The following is a 22,776-nucleotide window of genomic DNA, read 5'->3' as shown; positions in this document are numbered from 1 at the left end:
CACAATTGCCAGAGCACAAAGTTTGAACATGATGGTCGCCCCCCTATGTGAGGTTCAATCATTATCAGATGACCTGCCTATGATGTTTATGCTTCAGGTCCATTTTTAATGACTTCAATTTGGGAAAAAAAATGGAGATTGCTGACACCATTGTTTAAGGCAACAGTGACGATCTCAGTGTGGAGCATTTGGTGTCAACTGATCCAGTGACCTGAAAACAACTTTACATTTTAGCTATAGTATCCCAGTTCTGGTGTAAAATTGTTGGTGGTCGTATTATTCACAAAGACTGTACTGATGAAATTTCATGTCTGTGTGCCTTTTTTTAAGGTGCTTTAATTGCAGCTGCAATTTTACTGGTGCGTAGGACTTGTGAGCTGTAGTAAGGATGCTATGATCCAAGTGCTTAATGACTCACACCATTTTTGATACTGGGTATAGCTTTCTCATATAATTTGCTGAAGAAATATTTTACATACACAGCACATAGCTTACCTTGTATGGTACATGCGTGCTAAGCTGTTGTCGACCCAAACGCAGCTCGCATATGAGCTCAACGGTCCGTGGACGGAGGTTTCGATTACAGCTCTGGGGTTGATAATGACCTTGAAGTTGCTGCGCACTAAGTTGGTGTATGGTTCATGGTACAGGTGTTTCAGGATGTTGACCCCAGATATGCCTTGCCAGGTGGGGTTTTCCTTGTCTCGCAGGCGATGATGAGTTTCAGAGACTGGAGGAGGCAGCTTGAAGGTGTGAGGAAACATGTAGTTCTCAAACTTGTAGCACTTGTCAGCACCATATTTCTGCTCCAGCAGGGGCATCAAGTCATTCCAACTGGAAATGAAGTGGATTTATTTTATTTATTTATTTATTTATTTTAGTAAATCAGCAGTTTTTCTTTCTTTTGGTTTCTCAGGATTACGAAAAAAGTAACTTAAATTCTGTCAGAAGGCACTATTTTGATTTAAAGGATTATTTTGTATTAAAGGTCCATACCACAGTCTATACACAAATCTATACACTTCTGCCCCTTTTCCACCAAAAAGCACCTGGTGCTAGTTCGGTGCTGGTGCTAGAGCCGGCGCTTAACTGGTTCCAACAAAAAACTGGTTTGCTTTTCCATCGACCAAGAGCCAAGCGGAGCCAAGTCAGAGCCACATCATTATGTCAGTGTAAAACGTGATCATGTGGGTGTGCGAGCCGCTTGGAATCACAATAACAAACATGGACAACAAATGGACGACCGATCGTAGCGATGCAAATACTGCTCGTGTCTTTACAAGCCTACATTGCGGTCCAGAGGCGAAAAACACAATTTTTGCTGGCCAACCGTTGTATTCGTGGTCGGAACGAACGGTGACTACGTTTAGCTATGCATTTATAGCGTTTACTGTCCCCGTTTGGGTCTGTAACCCTGCCCACCAATGACGTGGTGGGTCGCGTCATCGGTTCTTTCTCTGGCTCCTGTTTAGCCCCTGCTCGAAGTTGGTGCTTGCCTGGAACCGATTTGGAACCAGTTTGGCCCGTGCTTGGGCGGTGGAAAACCAAAGAACGGGTGCTAAGTCAGGCACCGGCTCTGAACCAGCCCTAGAACCGCTTTGGTGGAAAAGGGCAGGCCGGGAGTGGCTAATCGGGAGGACTGGGACAATTCCCGGTGGGCTGGTCTGATGTTTGGGCCGCGAGGGCCAGTGTTCACTTTTTTTATTTTTTATTTTTTTGGGGCTGGTGTTCAGTCCAGTCATAGCAATGGGTTTATCACATATGCTGCTTACCGCTGTCCCTGGGCCGCCTCCGCCTCCACTGGCAGCTTTTTTTTTTTTTTTTTTGCAGACGCACCCTGACGTAACACGTCCGTGCACTCGGTCAGTGGTGTTTGAAAGATGGAAAATAGAAAGAGCAAGGATGGCGCAGAGAAGGCAAGAATTAAAAAGAGGAAAGCTCTGGAAACAGACGCAGCCAAATCTGCTAAAATTGGCAACTTTTTCACTAAACCGAGCTCGCGGTTTGAAACGACAAATGAGGACGATGAAACGGGTAAGGCAAGATGTTGAACTTTGCCTGCAAACCACCGTTCAAGTTAATTAATTATCAAGTCAATGAATTGTGTGGCATTGTGACATATAACATAACCTTATATAATTTAAATAATAGTATGATGCAACGCCACATAACTGGGAAACTTTGTCTTGTAGCCCCTCAGAGTCAGAAGCAAGATCCAGCACCAAGCACCAGACATGAGCCCACAAGTCCAGAGTGGGCAGGTAGGATTGCTCATTGAGTGAATATTATTATAATTAATATAATGAAGAGTATGGTGTAGACCTGCTCTATACGAAAAGTGTCCTGAGATGCTAGATGATTCAGCACTACATTAATGAAACTGACCTGAATTGATCAGAAGGCTTTGTAAAAAGGGGAGATTTGTGCTGAGAATTATGACAATTTTTAAAATGTGATTTGGTGTCAGAAGCAGAGCTAGGAACCAGTAGTGATGAGGGGATTGCTCCTGTCAGTATGGAAGGAACAGGTGAGCTGTTCTAACAGAGTGTGTGAATTAGTTCCAATACAACCACTTTCTATGCCCAAACGACAGTAGTGACCCGTTATATTTTTTTATCATTAAAAGTAAGATAGTAAATACACAAGGCCCACATTTTTAAGGTTTGGATATCTGTGAACACTTATTTGAACAGAATATAGATTCTGATATTGTTGAAAAGGATGTGTAAAGAATAATGTTGGAGATGTGCAGTCATGTTGAAATAAATCTACATTGTGAAGCAACCCTTACTTGCACTGAATTGGAAATATTTTAGAAAAATACACTGAATTCCAAGGCTTTACAGAACAGTGCGCTATTGTAGACTTAACATGTAAGGTTATAAATACATGATTTTAATAATAATAGGCCATGATCTAAAGTGGGCCGGTCTGAGGCATGAAACTCCAGGGCTGAAAATGTGTCCCACTCCGGCCCTAGAAAAGGGGTATTCATGTTTCTGCTAATCTTTTCCCAAAGCAACACATCATGTTTTAGAACTCTGATATCAATTTTTCTACTTTTTCTCCAGCCATTGATTTCCATTCTTTCCATTAATTATTCCATTAATAGAGACGTCAAAATTTGTTTTTTCCTAAAGGCAGCATATGACTTGAATTGCCTGAAACTGGGCAGGGTGAAATGGTCTCTGCTGAAAAATGGTCTTAGGGAAAACATTTGCTTTATACAGTTTCTGTGGTTCTTGAATGTTGAACATTATGAGGTGGGTTTCTCAAACAGAGGGATTTTGATTATATTGTTTTTAATCATTAGTATTCATTTTTTTACCTGCCAGAGTAGTGGAGCGCCTCTGAAATTTAACATTTAGCATTAGCACGGTGAGTTTTATTTTCTCATCAGACATCATTGTGAAAAGTTAAAGGAAGAATTTTTTAAATGGTGGTTTTCATGTATCTATTCACATAACAGGAACAGTACCTGTCCACTGACTGGGGCAGAATGAGCTCGTCCACATCATGCATTGCCACATATCTGGACTGGTACATGTATCTGTAGACACAGTCATTGAGAGCAGGGAGCTGGCCGTAGTAGTGAAGGTCACCAGGAGCGATTTCAGGCTTCCAACTCTTAGACACTTTAAGATGATTGGACATTGACCAGGGAATCACCTCAATAAAACCTGTGAGAGAGACAGAGGATTACAAAAGTAATCAATTTTCATTCTTAAGTAGCGTCTCAGACATAATCTGAATAATTGCCTTGCTGACTGGTAAAGTAAGAAGTGCTTTTGTTGCTGTGAACCCGGTCGCCACTCAAGGTATTTTTTGCAAGTTAAGTATTTTGACCTGTTTTGTCTGGCTTTTGACCCCAAATGGACAAAAGTCCCCAATCACTGCATCTTAAATCTGGTGTGTATCCCTGATGGTCCTCCCCATCCCACCTCCCACCCCCCAAACACACACACACACACACGCACACACACATGAACACAATCCTTCACCTTTGTCTGTGTAGTAGTCCAGTAGCCTCTGTGTGTCTGCGTCACAGCTGGTCTTATAGATGACCACTCTGCTCACCCCCAGAAGCTGCAGCATTTCCATACTCTGGACCAGCTGAAAGGTAATGTGAACCCCTCACTTAGCCAGAGGTGTTTTACTGTTCACTTCCTTCAATTAACTAAAGTACAAGCAGCCACAATTATGGTACTTAGTGCTCTGACATTAGATTCTTGTAAATATTCAGTCATGGAGGGTAGAGAATAGTCAAACTTAGCACCAGCCCAGTACCAACACCTGTATCATGTCAGTGGAAAACTATGGACACTATTCAACTATGGATAGTGTCCATAGTTCCTACCATGTACCAAAACTGAGGTTACAATATTGTAAATGTAGTTCCATTAGCACAGGTGGAGCTCTTTAGCACACTCCATGGCTTGTGCCTCCTCAACGACCTTGCTCAAATGCGTGGCCCAGCACACAAAGGGGTGATTCTTTTTTCTAAGAAGCTTATATATAGATTATGACATAGGTAACGTTAATGAAGTGGAGACATGAAGACCAACAACAGCAAAAACAGTGAGATTAGAAAAGACCACAATTGCTACAGAATGTGATCAGTTATGACAGACTGCAGGTCAGCAGCAGCAGTAAAGTGGCACAGGAGTGTACCGGAACTGGTAGTGAGCCAAAGAGTCCCAGCTGCTTCTCCCAGAGATCTTGTAAGAAAGAGAGGGTAGAGGTAAATAAACAGCACACAGGGTCTTGCTCTCTTTCCCCAACCATTTTGCTTTGTAGCATGAAACGGTGTCCTTGGGTGACAGGGAGAACTACAACAGGCAATAGGTGTTGCATCTTTTGACAAATAGTCCACTCCTGCCTTCCCAAACTGAACCCAAATCTGGTCCACTATATCAGGGTGAAGTGTGCTGGGATATGCATGTGATTGGTTGAGCTTTGTTGGTTTATTTTTATTAATTAATTGGTTGAGCTTATGCAAATATTCAGTGAGAGGGGTTGTTGATATGACTGGAGGAGGGACAAGCCATATAGTTTGCTAAAAGGTACAGACTGTATGAAATAGAACATAAAAATAGAAATAAGACAACAGTAATGTGTTTTGTCATGGTTATAATGGTACCTGAAGCAAATTGGTGAAGTCAAACATAGTGGACATGCAGAGAGTGAAGTTGTGTGGGAATGAGTCCTTCCTTTCCTCCTGGTTCAACACCTCCAAAAACAGTGGTGGATCCTTACCTGTATCAAACAGACCAAAGAAAAGACCCAGAGATAAAGGTCAGTTTCACCAAAATTAGCATTAAGGTCAAAGCAGAGGGAACAAGTACTTGTGTATTTGTAGTTTGATTTTTGGTTACAGTCTCCTCAACAATTTTAATAATTAAAATTTATAACTCCACACATTCCTGCAACTGTGGTTAACGCCATTCAACACACAACTTATGTTTTTAATTTTTTGTTTTAATCCTTAAACTTTCTGGTTTAGCACCTTCAGAAGCAGCTGCAACAGCAGAGGTCACAGTGACATGAGAGGGGGTCTCGCACGCTGGGGGAATAGGGCACATGATGTCTGCTGTCCCATACCGGAAGCCAAAGTGGTCCCAGTGGATGCTGGCATGGCCCTCAGAGATGTGGAGTGGTGTAGAGATGTTATGTCCCTCGCAACAGAGGTGGCAGCGATAAGCTACCCTCTCACTTCTCAACACCACAGCAATGACACGGACCTGAAGGATGACAAGACAAAAATAAGGTCAGTTCCTTTGATTTATATAGGGTTACGAGATCAGCAGTTCTGGAGACCTTGGTGCTGAAATTTGGTCCTCCACCCTGAGAGTTGAGGAGGTTCAGGCACCTGCTAAGGATGCAATATGTTTGGACCCACTGGGAGAAGACCACAGGGAAAAACCCAAGACATGAAGTGGGGAAAATGGGGAAAAGGGGGAAAAGGACATCTGAGCTGCTGTAATTACCCTGCTGTCACCAGAACCCTGACCTAATTAGTTGGCAAGACAATAGGTGGCTGAATATTTGATTTCTAAAGAAAATACAATTGCTATCAAATATATGTCTGTTAGTAAAGCAATTCTGAAGGGCTTTAACTTCAAGAACTAATTTATATCCAGTGAACCTTACTTACAGTGCCATGACTGCAACAGTTTATGTGGTGCCAGTGGATACTGAACCCCTAACCTGGGACCATTAGTGCCTTGCTCCACCCACTGAGCTGCACAAGGAGTAGAATTGCTAACACTAGCAATGCTGGTGTTAGCAGTGGTGCTCGTGGCTTTTCCTCTATTGTCTTCACTGACCTCTCTTTTTCCTGTACGGTGCTCCAGGTAAGCTGACACCAGCAGTGTGTGAGTCCCATTGACTAGCACTAGAGGTGCCTTTTCTCCATGAGGATCTGAAGAGCATTGTGTGAGAGGAGAAGGGAGTAGAGTTGATGAAAAGAGATGGAAGAAGAGGACACCACATGGTTAAACATCCCTGTGTCATACACAGGCAAGTAGTGGAGGGGAAAGGTGTTCACCCGTGTTATTATGCTGATATTATCTTCACCAGCTAATTTCCAACCATGCAGGTTATCTCTTCTGTTGATTTTTGTAGTCAGATGAAGTTCAGTTGATACCTGGATGATTGGACACAGCAAGAACTATTGCTTTCTCCATTCTGCCTTCTCCATTCCATTGTCCATTCACACAGCGACATCATGTGAAAATTCATTAAACTGTGATCCTCACAAAGGCAAGACCCAAAATTGCTTGTCCACTGGAATTGTTTTTGTCGTCCCTTGAAACAGGTGACAGGTGGGAGGTGATGTCTGTCTCATAACATCTTATGAGACATTCCGTTTTTTTTGTTTTGTTTTGCATTTGTTTTGGTTTGTTTTGATGTTTGACTTCTGAAATACTTTGGCATAATTTGACCAAATCACTCCATTTGAAAGGATTCAGGGTATAATCTGCCTTTTAAACTTTTTTCATCTCATTTTCCACTCAGATCACTTTGGTTTTAAATGTCCTTGTTTTGCATTATAGAAACACATTTTTGTGGGAGGAATGTTTCATGTAAAATTCATACTTGTGTATGAATCATTATTTTTATAAATGACATATTTTCAAAGATATATTTTAAAGAATGACCACTTTTGGTCAAAAAATGTTCAATAAGTATAGGCACTTTGTGGCCCTCCAAGTACCATAAAACTTCTACAGCAAAACTGTAAGTGCAAAAGAGAAAATAACATCACCATGGCAATGTTTTTGGGGGTGCTGAGTTGATTTTGCTTCCAAGATGATTGGACCTTGGGAAGTCCCCAAAACTTAGTTTGGGCCCGTACCAAATACCATAACTAAAGTACCATGGTGGCTAGACACATAGAACCAAGTCCTGTGGAGGGAGAGAGTTGTTTATCAATTGCTTTGACAAAAAGACAAAAGCACCCCCCTTTCACTACATAGTGGTTTGGTCTACTGTACTTCCTATTTTGATTCCCACTCTGTGCGCGCGTGTGTGGAGTGAACTCTAATTGATCAGAGTTTGTGGTGGCTTGCCCACCTGTAGTCGTCACTCTGCAGAACTTAAAAAAATGAGGTGACAGACCCCCCCCCCCCCCCCCCCCCCCCCCCTTCCTAGAATAAAACACGTTTACAGTCTGCATTTTGTCTTTTTATTATCTGGTGGCTGCAGCTGAAACCTGCTTTCCCGGGGCGGCTGGAGAGGCAGCTGGGGAGGCAGCTGCTGCAGTGGTATGAGTGTTCATGCCAAAAGAGTGATGTAGAACTTCACTTAATAAGATACTCATTTAGTAGATTTAGCCAGTTGTCAAAGATGTGGATTCAAGATCATCTCAAGAAGAGGATTAAAATATACATTATTAAGATTTTTCAGGTTTTTTTTTGGCATTTCTGCTTTATTTGACAGTAACAGTAGAGAGACACAGGAAAGGCTTGGCAAATAGCTTGAGGTTAGATTCAAACCCAATTTATGAATAAGGATCATAACTTGTTGGGCTTGTTGGGCTTGTTGGGCTGACAAAGTGCTCTAAATGTCAGGCTGTGGGTTACGCTTGAATGCCTGAATGGCGAAATTTCAGTCAGGGCAGGGCTCAAGTGACACTATAGTGATATAATAAATTATGGTTAAACCATCATATACACATGGTTCCAAAGCACATATTTATTATAGTCTATTCACTTTGGAGAGATACATTTGTTTCCATCTTCTGAGCCTGCATTTATTTTATAGTACATTATAGTACATTTTAGAGTACATTTACAACACATAAGTAACTTGCTGAGGAGCCTAGAATTGTGTAGAGGCAATAAGCTCAAGCAGAAAAAAGTGAAGGAGGGTTTGGGGAACAAAATGGATTTATTTAAGGATTACAGAGTTAAGCTGAACTCTTAATGCTGCACCAGCTTCTTTATGTCATGTTATGTGTTCATTGTTAAGTAAGGCATGCATATTATTTGCATGCTTTAAGGCCGGAATATAGCTTGCTTGCTGCTAGACCAAACGTACGCGTGCACAGTGTGCTTCGTGAGTCCACACACTTGCTGCAGCACAATGTGTCCAAAACACATACTGGAGGTCTCCACTAGGAGCAGACAGCAGCAATCAGACCCGGAAATCGCAGAAAAGTCGGTATTGCCCGGATATCGCATGCCGGTATTGTCAACAAACATGGATACGCTTGAGGAGGAAGAACTCATCATTTTGCTTCTGTTAAGATTGCGTCAGAAAAAAAAAAACAACGTCGCCATCGGAGGTGGTATGTGCGGCCCCTCAATCAAACCTGTAGAACAAACGGGGAATTTGTTTTCCTTGTTCTGCCGATGCACGCGGTTGACGAGGAGAAACACCGGGAATATTTCCGTCGGCATTTGACAAGCTGCTATCCCTAATTGCTCCGTACATTCAGCACTCCAACACACACACCAAGCCGATGTTATTGGCTTGGTGTGTGTGTTGGAGTAGAGGCTTGCTTGTGTGTCGCCAGAGAGGCTTGCTGTCACCCTCTGTTTCCATGTTTGCACGAGCGCCTCTAGCGGTTATGTCCATACTGCATCTCGCACACTCTTCACCTTACCTCGCGTCAAAGTGAGCGGCCTACGCGTCAAATCGCAACATACGCAAGATACGCAAGATACGCATGGCAGCCATGATGCGTACGCACACGCGTTGTCAGCACCAAGTATATTCCAGCCCTTAGACTGTTGTGAACGTTCTCCCAGTGCTAAAAAAAATAGTACTTAGCCCTTTTCCAAGCATGCTTGGATGGCAAAGTAGCACTCAACATGCAACATCCTGAAAATGTAGAGTGAGGATGGTTCACCTTGTCGCACTGGGCCACAAGCTGATTTTTTGGGTTGCCCTTGGACTCCAGCCTGGCTGGTCCTGCTCCAGATTTTGGTAGCACTGTGGGTACACAAGAATAGTGAAATTATCAGTTCAGCCTTGGACAGGAAACTGAGTTGCCTGAGTGAAAACTGTGTTGATGGATACTTCCACCACCCCACCTTTGTCCTAATGCCGACTTTGTGGCTCTTTATACTACCTCACGATGTGGGGTACAGGCACAAAATACACTTCCAACTGAAAAACAGTATATTTAAAGTCATTCTGTTACAAAAAAATAACGAATTTGTGTCTGTGGACTTGAATCTAAAGATTACATTTTCGTGACTATATCATAATCTTCTGCATACGAAGGAGTATTGGGGTCACTGTAAGGAGAGAAAAAATTATGCAGCCAGAGGAGGGGGTAATATTCTGAGAAAAAATGATTCACAAGATTAAATTAATAAAATTATGAGAGAAAAACTTGGATATTCTCTGAGATTAAGAAAAAAAAAAAAAAACTCAGAAAAATAGTTTTCTTATACTACAGGATTTAGTAACAAGGAAATCTGTGAGTTTTTTGTTTTTCTCCTAACAGTGACCCTAGTGAGACCAGGCTCAGATTTTTGCTTTTGTAACGCGTATCAAAGGTGGTTTCATTAAGGCAGCAAGTGAAGCCGAACTTAACCCAAAATGACTAGAAATGTCATTTAATTGCTTAATACACCAAATTATTTCTTGCTTTAAAGTATGAATAGCAGAAGGAGCAAGAACATTGGCAAGAATGCCAATGAATGAAAAAAGGATTTTAATATTAAACAGCAACAAAGCAGAAATGTGAGGTGGAATGGATCGCAATATCTCTCAAGCAGAAAAAGTGAATGTGTAATTTGTGGGTCTTGAACCAGGATAGAAAAACAGTTCAACTTCAACCATGATTTCTCAAAAATGACATAAGATATCAAAAAGTTGTTTAATAACTAGCAACTAGCAATGACTCAATAGATTCCCAGTATAGAAAAAGAGATAAAAAGGTAGTTTTTTTTTTTTTTTTAGTGTAAAAAGTAAAATAATACCAATAATAATGCCAATGACAAAAGTGAAAGATTGACATTCATCAATGGTTTGTGATAAATAAAATTGGACCTCAGGGAATGGCTTCTGCTTCACCAGAAATTGTGACCTGCAGCCACACTGATGTATATTGCCATTCTTAGCATGGTATCATTATCATCGTGTATGTCTTTTTGAAAATGAGCATAGTAAATAAGGAATAAATTAAGGCTTATAGCAAACTGCAAAGTTTGATTGATTTTGTCAGTTGAGCCCTCTAGGACGTATTTTATACTAATTCCAAGGTCAGCTTAAAAAGTTTGTGTGTTTTTTTTTCATAAGCTTCATTTAAAAAAAAAAATAGTGTTACCCATACACTGAACATCACATTGTGAGATACAGAAAGAATTGAATATGTAATAAGAAATGCAACTTTGGAGATGTATGATATATTTTGATACTGAAACTCCATCTGATTTATAATGTTACCAACCTGTCAGATGAGTACAGCAGAACGAGACAGAGGATGGTGATGACAGGGCTCACGTAGACCAGCCGCCTCAAGCTCCTTATCGCCTTATGGTGCCAGCCTATGAAATTCATGATGGCCGATTTCTGTTGTTTTCAGTTCAGATTCGGCTCCCAAGAGCAGTTAAGAAAACCTGGACAAAGGAAGTGAAAATGTCTTGTCTTTTCTTTCTGGTGTAGTATGCAGTATAGCTTACAGTGGATACTGCATAACATAGAGAAGTCTCCAGGTGTCAGTTTAGTTTAATATATTTCGACAAATCGGATAACACTTTACAATAAGGCACAGAAAATTTTGAGTAGTTACCAGGGAACAAATGAGGAACAAATGAGAGGAAAGAAGAGCAGGGTCGTGTGGGGATAAAAGATGTGAGATACACTGAGGAAGCAGACCATGTAATGCCTTGTAAGCAATTGAAAGGAATTCTAAAACGGTCTGGAAGCCAGTGTAAACAAGCTAAAACCTGGATGATGCGTTCAAACCTGTTTCCTCAAGTTGAAAGCCTTCCAGCTGAGTTCTGTGCTGTTTGTAGCCAATCTATAGTTTGTTGTTTCTGTAATCCAGGCATATATCTATGCCAATATTTCTAGCAACAGGCTTAATATACCCAGTAGATGGCAGTATCTGAGTATTTGTGTTGCTGGAGTCAATAACAAGAAATTCATTTCTGGTTGAGTTCAATTAAAGGGAATATTTGGACATCCAGTTTCTTACAGCAACTCAGCACACTGAGGTCAGTAAGTGTAATGGGGACATACAACTGTGTGCCATCAGCATAACCGAGAAAGGAAACACCATGTCTATAAATAATTTTACCTGCAAGATTGACACATTCATGCCTTGGGTGGCAATTAAATCAAAGATATGAGCAGTGTTATATGTTGGGGTTGAAAATGTCAGTATTTTAAAACTGAAATCACAAGAAAGCGCATTGGATGGGTCATCAGTGTGCATGTTGAAATCACAATTTGATTTCATTTTCTGCTACTAGGTCGAATTAAACAATCACAGAAGGGAGGAGGGCATCCTTTAAACGTAAAAAATAAAATCTTTACTGAAAGTTGACGAGATTGGCTGGCTGTTTCCAAAGAAGCGTGCCCATTTTCATATTTTGTCAAACAACCAAGTATTCCACAACTGCCCCATGGAATGCAAACCAAAAACTCTTGTTACACTGAATCCTGCATAACATCTTAACATTGAGAGCTTAGCATCAGAGCGAAATGTAAAAAAAATTAAAATATTTCAGCTTTTGGTCAAAGAGTGGAATGGTTTTTGGGAGGCATGACTGGCTGCTGCCCTGGTGTCTGAATCACAAAGAACATGACAGGTAGAAATATATAAAACACACAGTAGACACGGACACACACATCATCCAACAAAGAGTGTGTGGAGTGTGGAGTTATGTGCTTACAAAAAAGGTGAAATAACTGATAACATGTTTTATATTCTAGTTTCTTCAAAATAGCCACCCTTTGCTCTGATTACTGCTTTGCACACTCTTGCAGGATGCTGTGGTAGCCATGCTGGTTCAGTGTGCCTTCAATTTTGAATAAATCCCCAACAGTGTCACCAGCAAAACACCCCCACACCATCACACCTCCTCCTCCATGCTTCACAGTGGGAACCAGGCATGTGGAATCCATCCGTTCACCTTTTCTACGTCTCACAAAGACACGGCGGTTGGAACCAAAGATCTCAAATTTGGACTCATCAGACCAAAGCACAGATTTCCACTGGTCTAATGTCCATTCCTTGTGTTTCTTGGCCCAAACAAATCTCTTCTGCTTGTTGCCTCTCCTTAGCAGTGGTTTCCTAGCAGCTATTTGACCATGAAGGCCTGATTGGCGCAGTCTCCTCTTAACAGTTGTTCTAGAGATGGGTCTGCTGCTAGAACTCTGTGTGGCATTTATCTGCTCTCTGATCTGAGCTGCTGTTAACTTGCCATTTCTGAGGCTGGTGACTCGGATGAACTTGTCCTTAGAAGCAGAGGTGACTCTTGGGGCTCTAGTTTCCCGGCGCAGCGCAGGGTGGCGCAGTGAGGCGCACCCCGCGCAGAGCTAGTTTCGACCAGCGCAGCGCGCGAGGCGAACGGTTTCCAAGTTTCGCAGACGGATCTGCGCCGAGATGGGAGTGGCGGCGCAGCAGGGGGAGGTGTCGACAGATTCAGCTTGGCGCAGTGACAGTTTCGTGCCAAAAGGCTTCGCCGAGGTGCGCCAAAAGCTCGCCTCCTGAAACCACGTCTACTTTCGGCGCAAGGCGCAGCGTGGCCGGCGCAGTGGAAGTTTGGCTGACAGGCGGGCAGTGCGCACACGTCACCACAACCTCACAGGCAGGTTTCCAGAATGTCAGGCACATTAACAATGCAATAAATACCCACAGAAACCACTATTCAATGCTATAATATCAGTCAGCACATAAACGTATCTCCATATCGACTGTCCCGTCACAACTGATGCCAGATCAAAGGAGATTGGCACCGTTTGGCAGCGTAATGGAAACCCAACCTGATCACCTGTCAGTCAAACAATGTGTCCCATACAGTGATGTCTTTTTTCCAGTTATGGTGTCTGGCGCTGCCCCTGTTAACTACACAGTTTTTCTTCCATATATATTTAAATATTCCACTCTGGGTTTTCGTTATCCGGTAATCACCGGACTATGACTGGTAAAATCTGCCAAAGTCCGGTAATTTTTAAATGTCCGGTGAAAATATTCACAATTTTATTAAAACAGTCAATTTCCACGTAATTTTATTTATAATTAAAAAAAAAAAAAAAAATAGACTGCGTGATCCCTGTCTCCGGTGTACCAGAGGGAGAGAGAGGGTTTTTTCTGCAGAACCGGATCAAAACAGCAGCGAAGTCGCCTGGGGGAGAACAAGGTCACAAGACTGATGCGCATTGCAAGTTGCGGAGAGACACTTGAGACTTTTGATTTTAATTCAGCTGATGAATTAAGTTTTTATTGCATCTATTTGATTTCAAGTTGGCAGCACGCCGCGTTATTAAAATGATATGAGCCCGTTTTTTTGTTTGCAAATTGTAGTTGCAATTGTTTGCAATTGTATGCAATGTTCATGTTAAAAGAGCACAGGCTTGTGCAATATTTATTTATTTATTTTAGACGTTACGCACGTGAGTCAATTGATGGCACTAATTTTATTTGATACAGCCTGCTTTTCAATAAAAAGATTACGCTATAAATTGACATGCCTTGATATCATTCTTATATAGCCTGCATATAATTTTAAGCTCAGTAAATTCAGACAATATTTGACCGGAATTTCAAACATTTGTCCGGTAAATTGAAAACCTGCCGGTCAAGTTGTCCTGTGCCAATTTTTTCTAACGGAAACCCTGATTCCACACATATAGAAAATGTAAAATGCATCGGTTCCTTGCCAGACACTGAGCGTTTAGAACAGCGAATGTAAAATCTTTCATGAACCGGATTTTGTTTTAATCTCTAGTGTGTTGTTGCATCAGTAAGTGATGGAGTCGAAAGTTGTAAAACAAACATGTAGGCTGTTTATATGAATATGGCGAGGATTATCCTTTGAGGTAAAAACATTCATTAAAAATGGGGGCTTCACAGTAAAATTTATATTTGCTCGTAAAAATCAATAACTTTAACAGACGGTGACAGAGCTGGAAAAAAAGAGATGCGAGGCAGGCAGGTAATGGAAAGACAGGGGACTCAGGAAGACACATTTAAGGATAGATGCATGGATGGACGGGTGGTTAGATGGATGGGTGGACAGATGGATGGCAGGTAGCTCCAGCAACATTGCAGCATCCAAGACTGGCCTCAGTGCGTGTGTGATGCGGCTGCTCTCTTCATCCATGTCAAATGTGTAGACTACCACTACGCCTTCGCGCAGCGCATTTTAAAGGCGAGGACAGGGGCTCATTTGATTGGTTTAAAGTGAATCGGCTGTGTCAAACCCACACCACGCCTTCTCTCCTCCCTTGCGCCGGTAGGAGGAACGGCGCAGTAGTTGCGCCAAGGCGCACGGCGTGCCAAACTTGCAAAATCCACTTGGACACACCCAGTTGGCGCAGCGCAGCTGCGCTGCGCCCGTGCCTCACCAGGTCTGCGAAACTAGAGCCCTTGGTCTTCCTTTCCTGGGTCGGTCCTCATGTGTGCCAGTTTCGTTGTAGCGCTTGATGGTTTTTGCCACTCCACTTTGGGGACACATTTAAAGTTTTTGCAATTTTCCGGACTGACTGACCTTCATTTCTTAAAGTAATGATGGCCACTCGTTTTTCTTTAGTTAGCTGATTGGTTCTTGCCATAATATGAATTTTAACAGTTGTCCAATAGGGCTGTCGGCTGTGTAGTAACCTGACTTCTGCACAACACAACTGATGGTCCCAAGCCCATTGATAAAGCAAGAACTTCCACTAATTAACCCTGATAAGGCACACCTGTGAAGTGAAAACCATTTCAGGTGACTACCTCTTGAAGCTCATGGAGAGAATGCCAAGAGTGTGCAAAGCAGTAATCAGAGCAAAGGGTGGCTATTTTGAAGAAACTAGAATATAAAACATGTTTTCAGTTATTTCACCTTTTTTTGTTAAGTACATAACTCCACATGTGTTCATTCATAGTTTTGATGCCTTCAGTTAGAATCTACAATGTAAATAGTCATGAAAATAAAGAAAACGCATTGAATGAGAAGGTGTGTCCAAACTTTTGGCCTGTACTGTACATCCACCAAATTTACAGCTTGGAAATGACACCCACCACTTACGCAAAGTAAGAAACAAACAAACAATAACAAAGCATCAGTTGACCTCATGGTGGTGCTATAATGGCAAACATTTCATTTTGGCCCATAACTTTTGAACTTATAACTTATTATACTATTATTATATTAAGGTGATAATAACTAAATGCTGTTAGCGCTAAGATAATTTAATAAATAGTCTCTAGCATTGCCCTACTGTGCATTTACAGATGTTTCTGATGGAGCGGCATTTCCACACAGTAATCAAAAATCAAAAATTCAAATGCTTAGTTTCAAACCAGTTTCTTGCCCATGGATCTGCAAACTCAAGCCTATAGTCCTGATGGTGGCGCTACAGCAAGCCTCTAAAGTTCAAAACTTTCAAAATTCATAACAAATCAACCATGCATGCTACAGCTTTGCAACTTTCATCAAACTGTAGCCCCAATAATTTTGTTCATTTAAATTTATTAAAAATTAGGAAATCATCACTCTATTTTTTTCAAAAACTGTAAAACTTCTCCCACAATTTTTGCTCCAGTGTCACGAAACTTGCTACAGAGCATCTTCAGACTGTCCTACACAAACGATCCACACAGATTTTTGATTATCAAAAATTTAGCCTACAGTGCATCAAAATGTTTGACTGTAAAACGGTACTGTAAACATATACCTGCAAATTCTTGGTAAATAAATCTTCAATGTTCATGAAAAGAAATGACAAAATTCTAGAGTCATGGTAGATGATGTGTGGCAAATTTCAGAATTTTATCTCAAAAACTGAATTTTTGACAGCATTTTGAATTTTGCTCTCATGTGAAAAATTGGAGTCAATGCAAGAATGTCATTTTAAACATCAGTTTTCCACTTATGGAGCAAATCAATCATTGTTACAAACAAATTACCAACATCTCCATGCTGTCTAGATGCAATATGTGTATTTTCAGATTTTTGTCTTAATAACTGAATTTTTGACAGCTGTTTAAAATCTGCCTTTCCATGCATGGATGGCTGCTGTCCTGCATGTCAGTGATTTGCTTAGTCAGTTTGTGAAGCTACATGTGAATTTTAGCTCAGTGAGATAGAGGCCAGTCCTTGGCGTCGAAGATTGTGAGTTCAAACCTCAGCTTGTGCAACATTCCCAGGTCTGAAAACTCACCAAACTTTGCACAAAGGTCCAGTCCCATGCCAGATTTCCTCAGCTGCCAACACAAGCCAATAGTCCTGATGGTGGTGCTACAGCAAGCCTCTAAATTTCAAAGCTTTGAAAATTGATAATAAATCAACCATATGTGCTACAGCTTTGCAACTTTCATCAAAATGTAGCCCCAATACCAAAGAAACCTTTGTATACTTAACACTTAAACAGTTTTTTACTTATGGAGCAAATAAATCATTGTTAAAAATAAATCACCAACATCTCCATGCTGTCTAGATGCAATATGTGTATTTTCAGATTTTTGTTGTGATGACTGATTTTTTTTTTTTATTATTTTTTACAGTGGTTTGAAATCTGCCTTTCCATGCATAGGCGGCTGCTATCATGTTCGTGCAATAGTAGGTAACATTATGGATAAGATTTGGATTGTGGTATTAAAGATGAGACAATCATGTTAAACATGATGCTGTGATATTGTCGCACCAAGCACAAACACACGGACACCGTCAGCGTGATTCGCTGGGTGTCTGTGCACCAAGCAGCATGTGGGTGAGCTACAAGGCTACGCCTCAAAAGTCGACTGTATTTTGTGAATCACAGTCAAGAACTGATTTGACAGGGACTTTCAGCTTGGACTAGGGAAGAACAAAGAGGGAGCACAATGATATGCTCTCCCACTTCTAAAAGACAAAAACAGAAAAAACATTGACAGTCGTATGAAAATCCACTGTCTCCTTAGTCGACAAGTGATGCAGTGTTTCTGAACTGCTGACTGGGCAGTTCCATACCAGCAGGATCAACAGTACCATTTTGTTGTTGAAAAGAAATCCAGCTCTACAACATATCTGAATTTGTCTGTTCTATCAGATAATCCACAGCGAGACATGCATGTTCTTGGTCCTGTCACGCCTCAAGTTCACAAGTCATGCTTTACATACAAAAAAAAAAAAAAACAAAGAAAACCCACCTCATCTATCATCAGTAACTCAGTCTTGAAAAAATGTTGACTGACACACAGACACGCATGCACGCATGCACGCACACACACACACTCCAGTGGGCAAACAAATCTTGCAAAACTCTTGCAGGGCAGCAGTTTGCAATAAAGTTTTGTCATACATGTAGCAAACACATCCACACCCACCCACCCACACACACACACACACACACACACACACACACATACACATACACACACACACAAACACACACACACACACAGGTATCGAAATGTGTAAAGTATGAATGTGTATTCCTAACATAACACACTATCACACGACCTGAACAAAGAAAGGGAAAAAGTTTTTTTTTTTTTTTTTTACATTTTATTTAAAATTCAGAACTACAGCTGCTTTTGGAGGTGGGCGGTCTAACCAAGTAAAACAAGTACAGAATCTTTTCAAACGAATCCAACAAAATCCTGTTCTTCCCCTTTTTGTGACATGAACTTGAATGTAACAGAAAAACAAGAAGCAAGCAAGTCAAACAAACGTATGGAACAAAGGTATGATCTGCTCTGGCTGGCATGTTTTCATAACTGCAGCTCTTTAAAGTTATGACAATGCAATTCCAGTCTCATTCTTCATATAGCTACCTGTGATGACAGTTGACACTCCTTACTATAGAAATGGTGACGCACACAGATTGCTGCACAGAACATTTTAGACCTGGTAGTTTCTGAGATTAGATGCAGACAGTAGATGCACGCACACACACACACACACACACACACACACACACACACACACACACACACACACACAAAGGAGTGAAAACAGCATGTCAATGGCTACGTCAGGCGGGGATATGTTTTTTGTTGAAGTTCACTACTTTGTCTGTCGTCTGACCTCCAGTCAGTCTATAATGTTGCAAGCATAACTGCCCAGTGAAAAGCTAAAGCTATGCACTTAGTCAGTCATTGACATTACAGAATTTGTTGATGTGATTGCCGACACGACCCAAACCCAAACCCAACATCCAGAATTGGATCATGCGCTTGGATGTGGAAATGACATGACAGTCGACTGAAACAGCGAAACACACAGATAACGCACAGCGAAACTATGATGGCTTTGTATAAAAACAGCACATCAAATGAAAAAGACCAAATGTCATGGGATCGTGTGCTTTTTCATGCTTCGTCATTTGCAATAGGATGCAGCGTTGTTATCACTGAATTTTACTTTCTCTGTGGTTGAGCACGTGAACCCTGTCCGATCTACCAATGGTAACTAAGGGTGGCGGGACTTAGCACCTGTCAACTGCTAATAGGAATTTCCTACAGACACGCTCAGTCTCTCAGTACTGGGTGGCTTCTTTTCCGAGTATGTAGCCAAGGCTAACCTGCCTTTCAGAAACAATAGGTATCAATCATTTATTTCCTTGAGCAAAATGAATGAAGTGGAATCAGATGTCAGGTAAGGCGTCATGCTCATCACAGTCACATTAAAAGAAAAATCAAAAAAGGAGAAAAAAAAGGAGGACTTGGAGAAAGGGAAGGGGCAAAATGAGAGGAAAAGAAGAGCAACAACATCACATCATCCAAATACAACACAAACATCACAGCCCAACACAGTCCATTCATTCATTCAGTGTGTGCACTATAATATCCCCAAAACAAAAATTCATTCAAAAGGTGAAAATATAGTCCTTATAGTGAAATGGGAATGTGGCAATGACCAAGGACTGACAATGATTTAGAGGAAACATGGTTACTGAGTGATGACCTTTATTTTTAGCTTTATGTTTTAACAGACTCTCAGAACTTCAGCATTAGTCTCAAAAGTGCTTGTAAATTGCTCCTGTTCTTGTTCTGGCTTACTTGCATTGGCCATCAGCGAAACACAGAATTGTTTTTAAAATGTTATTAATATATATTTTTTTAAAAGGCCAACATTGCCAATTTTAAATCAAATTTAAAGACCCACTTTTTTGTCTTATTAGTTGAGTCTGACTTTGCTCAGTGGTTTTTGTAAAATCCACTCTTAACTTGGCTTCAACGTCCTCTTACTGCATTTTAATCTATTTTTGGGTTTATTCAGTCTCTCTTAACTTAACTTCTTATTTTATCACTTTGGATTTAGATTTTGTATTTTATTCATTGATTTATTTCCATTTTAGTTTTGCCTTTTATGTGTTATTATTTTAATCATGCATACTTACTGTAAAGCAACTCCTGTTGTTTTTAAAATTGCTATATAAATAAATGTGACTTGAGTAAATAAGGTATAAAATTTCCTTTTGAGAGGCTTTCTACTCACTGGTGATGACGAGAAGCCAAGAGGTGCGCCTGTACCGCTTTGAGCTGCAGGTTTGTCAGTGAGAGAGAGTGCAGTGCAACATGGACAGAACTAATGAGCAAATGAACGCTGCTGGAAAAACAAGAATATTCACTTTCTTGTTCACATTACGTCAGTGAGGTAATATGTCATACATCCTATAGCTGCCATAATGTCCTGCATCAGTGGGGGAAACTATATTTTCCGGTTTATTTGTTTGTACTTAGCAGTAAAAAATGTTTACAACAAATTATTTAATTAGTTTTCCACAGGCATCTGTAATATAACAATCAAAGACAATTTCAATGAAACCTAGTCATTTCCTGAAAATGTATTACAAGTGCATGATTCTGATTCTGATTATGCAGTACTGACAATTTATAATTTATGTAGACACTGCAGGTTTTTTTTTTTTTTTAGTATGCATTCATTTCTAGTTATACCTCTTAATAATAATAATGATGTTGCTAATTATCAGCATCACAACATTTCTGGAATGACCACAATTATGTTGGTAACCGTAACTACTTTTGCTGTTCTTGACATTCACCTTCATTCCCAATTCTTCATGCTGACACATGAGAGTTTGAATTCAGGTTTATTCATTTATTTTCACTGACACACACTGTAAACACACACACACACACACACACACACACACACACACACACACAAACATACATACATTCATATGTATATCTATTGATCGATCTATCTATATATATCTATATAGATATATATAGATAGATCGATCGATCGATAGATATAGATATAGTTTTCACTCTGTCATCCCAAATCAACCTGTAAGCAGTACAACAATGCAAAAACAGTAGACGCACTATATATAGAGGCCTATACACAGGCTACCACTTAAAAAGAAATACAAAAAATTCACAGAAAACATTTTAACATAGAGAGCAGGAACCCCATGTATGGATCTCAAAGTTAGGCTGGACAAAAAGTCAGTTGAACTGACAAATAACCTTTGCAGATTGTAACAGAAGTTGAAGTAAATGGTACATATCTTTTTTTTTAGTCTATTTAAACCACACCACTAAACTGGCCAAACTGATAACCACATCCTCCCCTTGTCAACACTTTGGTTTTATGGTGTAACATCATGGAAGTATTGTATTATTGTAACACTCGGGGCTATTTTAACGATGCATGCACATTGTCTGAACAGCATGGGGCAAGTGTATTTAGGGTGTGTCCAAGTCCACTTTTGTGATTTTAACAGTGGTAAAGAGGATCGCAAGGTACATGAGTCAAAAAGGTGGTACTTAGTCTCTTGGAGTGTTTTGGGGGCGTAACATGCAACAAACCAAGCTGGATTCTTTTACACAAAGCCTAATATCATATGGTTCTTCACCTGAGGCAAGTAACTGCACACAAACCAGTGGTTGTTAAAGACCACAATGTCAATCAGGTGGCCACATATAGATAACCTTCTCTGCTGGAAAACAGACATTGGCAACCTGTGCAACAAACTGCAGCAGAGACTGAGGCTTTATGGTCTTAGCAACCAGATCAGGCCGATCACACTTTTCTATAAAGTTATTCAAGGAAGCATCATCAAATGTGGAATCAAGATCTGGTTTGGTAACCTAACAGTAAAACTGAAAAACAGGTTGGTTAGCATTGTACAGAACAGCGATGAAGATAACTGGCATGGAAAAGCTCTCAAAACAATCAGTCATGAAACAAGCAACAAAAATCTCTTCAGACTCTACACATCCACTGTTTTCTGCTTACAAAATCCTCCCATCAGGAAGAAGATTTCGAATGTACTCTGTGTTTTTTAGGATGTTTTATGAGATGTAACAGTTTCTGTGATGGTGTTTTACATATTTTTGTGAAGCGATGGAATGGAGCACTTTGCCCAAGACAAATTCCCTTGGGGACAAGAAAGTTCATTCTTACCCTCTTACTCTAATATCAAAGGTTAGTAGGAACTAGCCTTCATGCTCTTTTTTTTTTGTAATATAGGCAGGGTTAGGTGTGGGCAGCATGGCCTGAAAGTGCTGTGACATTATTATTTTTGCAGTAACATAGTTCATAACTGCAGCAACTCACAATTGCCACCAAACAAGTGTTGAAAGCTTAATTTCAACATCAAAGTAACAGTTTCCCTTCAAGTATTCACTAAAAAAAAGAAAAAAAAAAAAGAAACAACAAATAAGCTTTAGCTCCTTAGTTATTCAGGTGAGTTAAATTTCAGGTTCAGTCTCAAATCATGCCAATCTAAATGAACAAAACAAACAACAACAACAAGAGAAATACCACTGCATCTTCAGAGCAGTGATTTAGCTATAATATGCTGAGCCAGCGTAGTTGACACAAAATCCCTCATGATTTCTAAACATGAAATTTGATCAAGAGACACAGGATCTACTTGCATGATTAATATTGGGAACAGTGGTCAGGATGAGCATCAGCACCTACGTAACGTCTAAAGGATAAATTATTTGGTGCTAAAGCAGCTAAAAAGGATAATTTATTTGGTGCCCAAGGCCATGGTTCTCTGTAGAAGAAAAGTGGTTTCCCCCCTGTCTGCCTTAAGTAGAGGAGTTAATGTACCTCACGGTCTTGTTCACGAGTCAGCGTGAAACGGAGCAGTGGCACGACAGACGGTTTGGCTGTCCTCCTTAATCCTCTACCACCG

At 40.5% G+C, this 22,776-nt stretch overlaps 1 protein-coding gene across 1 annotated transcript; it reads right to left on the bottom strand.

Annotated features, from left to right (window-relative positions):
• Positions 1-655: 655 nt before the first annotated feature.
• On the bottom strand, positions 656-20,578 carry LOC115370441 (uncharacterized). Its single transcript, XM_030067464.1, has 9 exons — positions 20,094-20,578; positions 10,907-11,075; positions 9,356-9,438; positions 6,327-6,421; positions 5,507-5,741; positions 5,141-5,256; positions 4,002-4,113; positions 3,479-3,680; positions 656-743 (listed from the first exon to the last, which is right to left on the bottom strand). Exons 2-9 carry the CDS (start codon positions 11,014-11,016, stop codon positions 656-658), a joined length of 1,041 nt encoding a protein of 346 aa, XP_029923324.1. The 5' UTR covers positions 11,017-11,075; positions 20,094-20,578.
• Positions 20,579-22,776: the final 2,198 nt, after the last annotated feature.

Source organism: Myripristis murdjan, chromosome 13, assembly GCF_902150065.1.
Source record: "Myripristis murdjan chromosome 13, fMyrMur1.1, whole genome shotgun sequence".
Taxonomy (NCBI): Eukaryota; Metazoa; Chordata; class Actinopteri; order Holocentriformes; family Holocentridae; genus Myripristis; species Myripristis murdjan.
The sequence above is the reverse complement of the archived record's forward strand: the minus strand, read 5'-3'. Positions and strand labels throughout refer to the sequence as shown.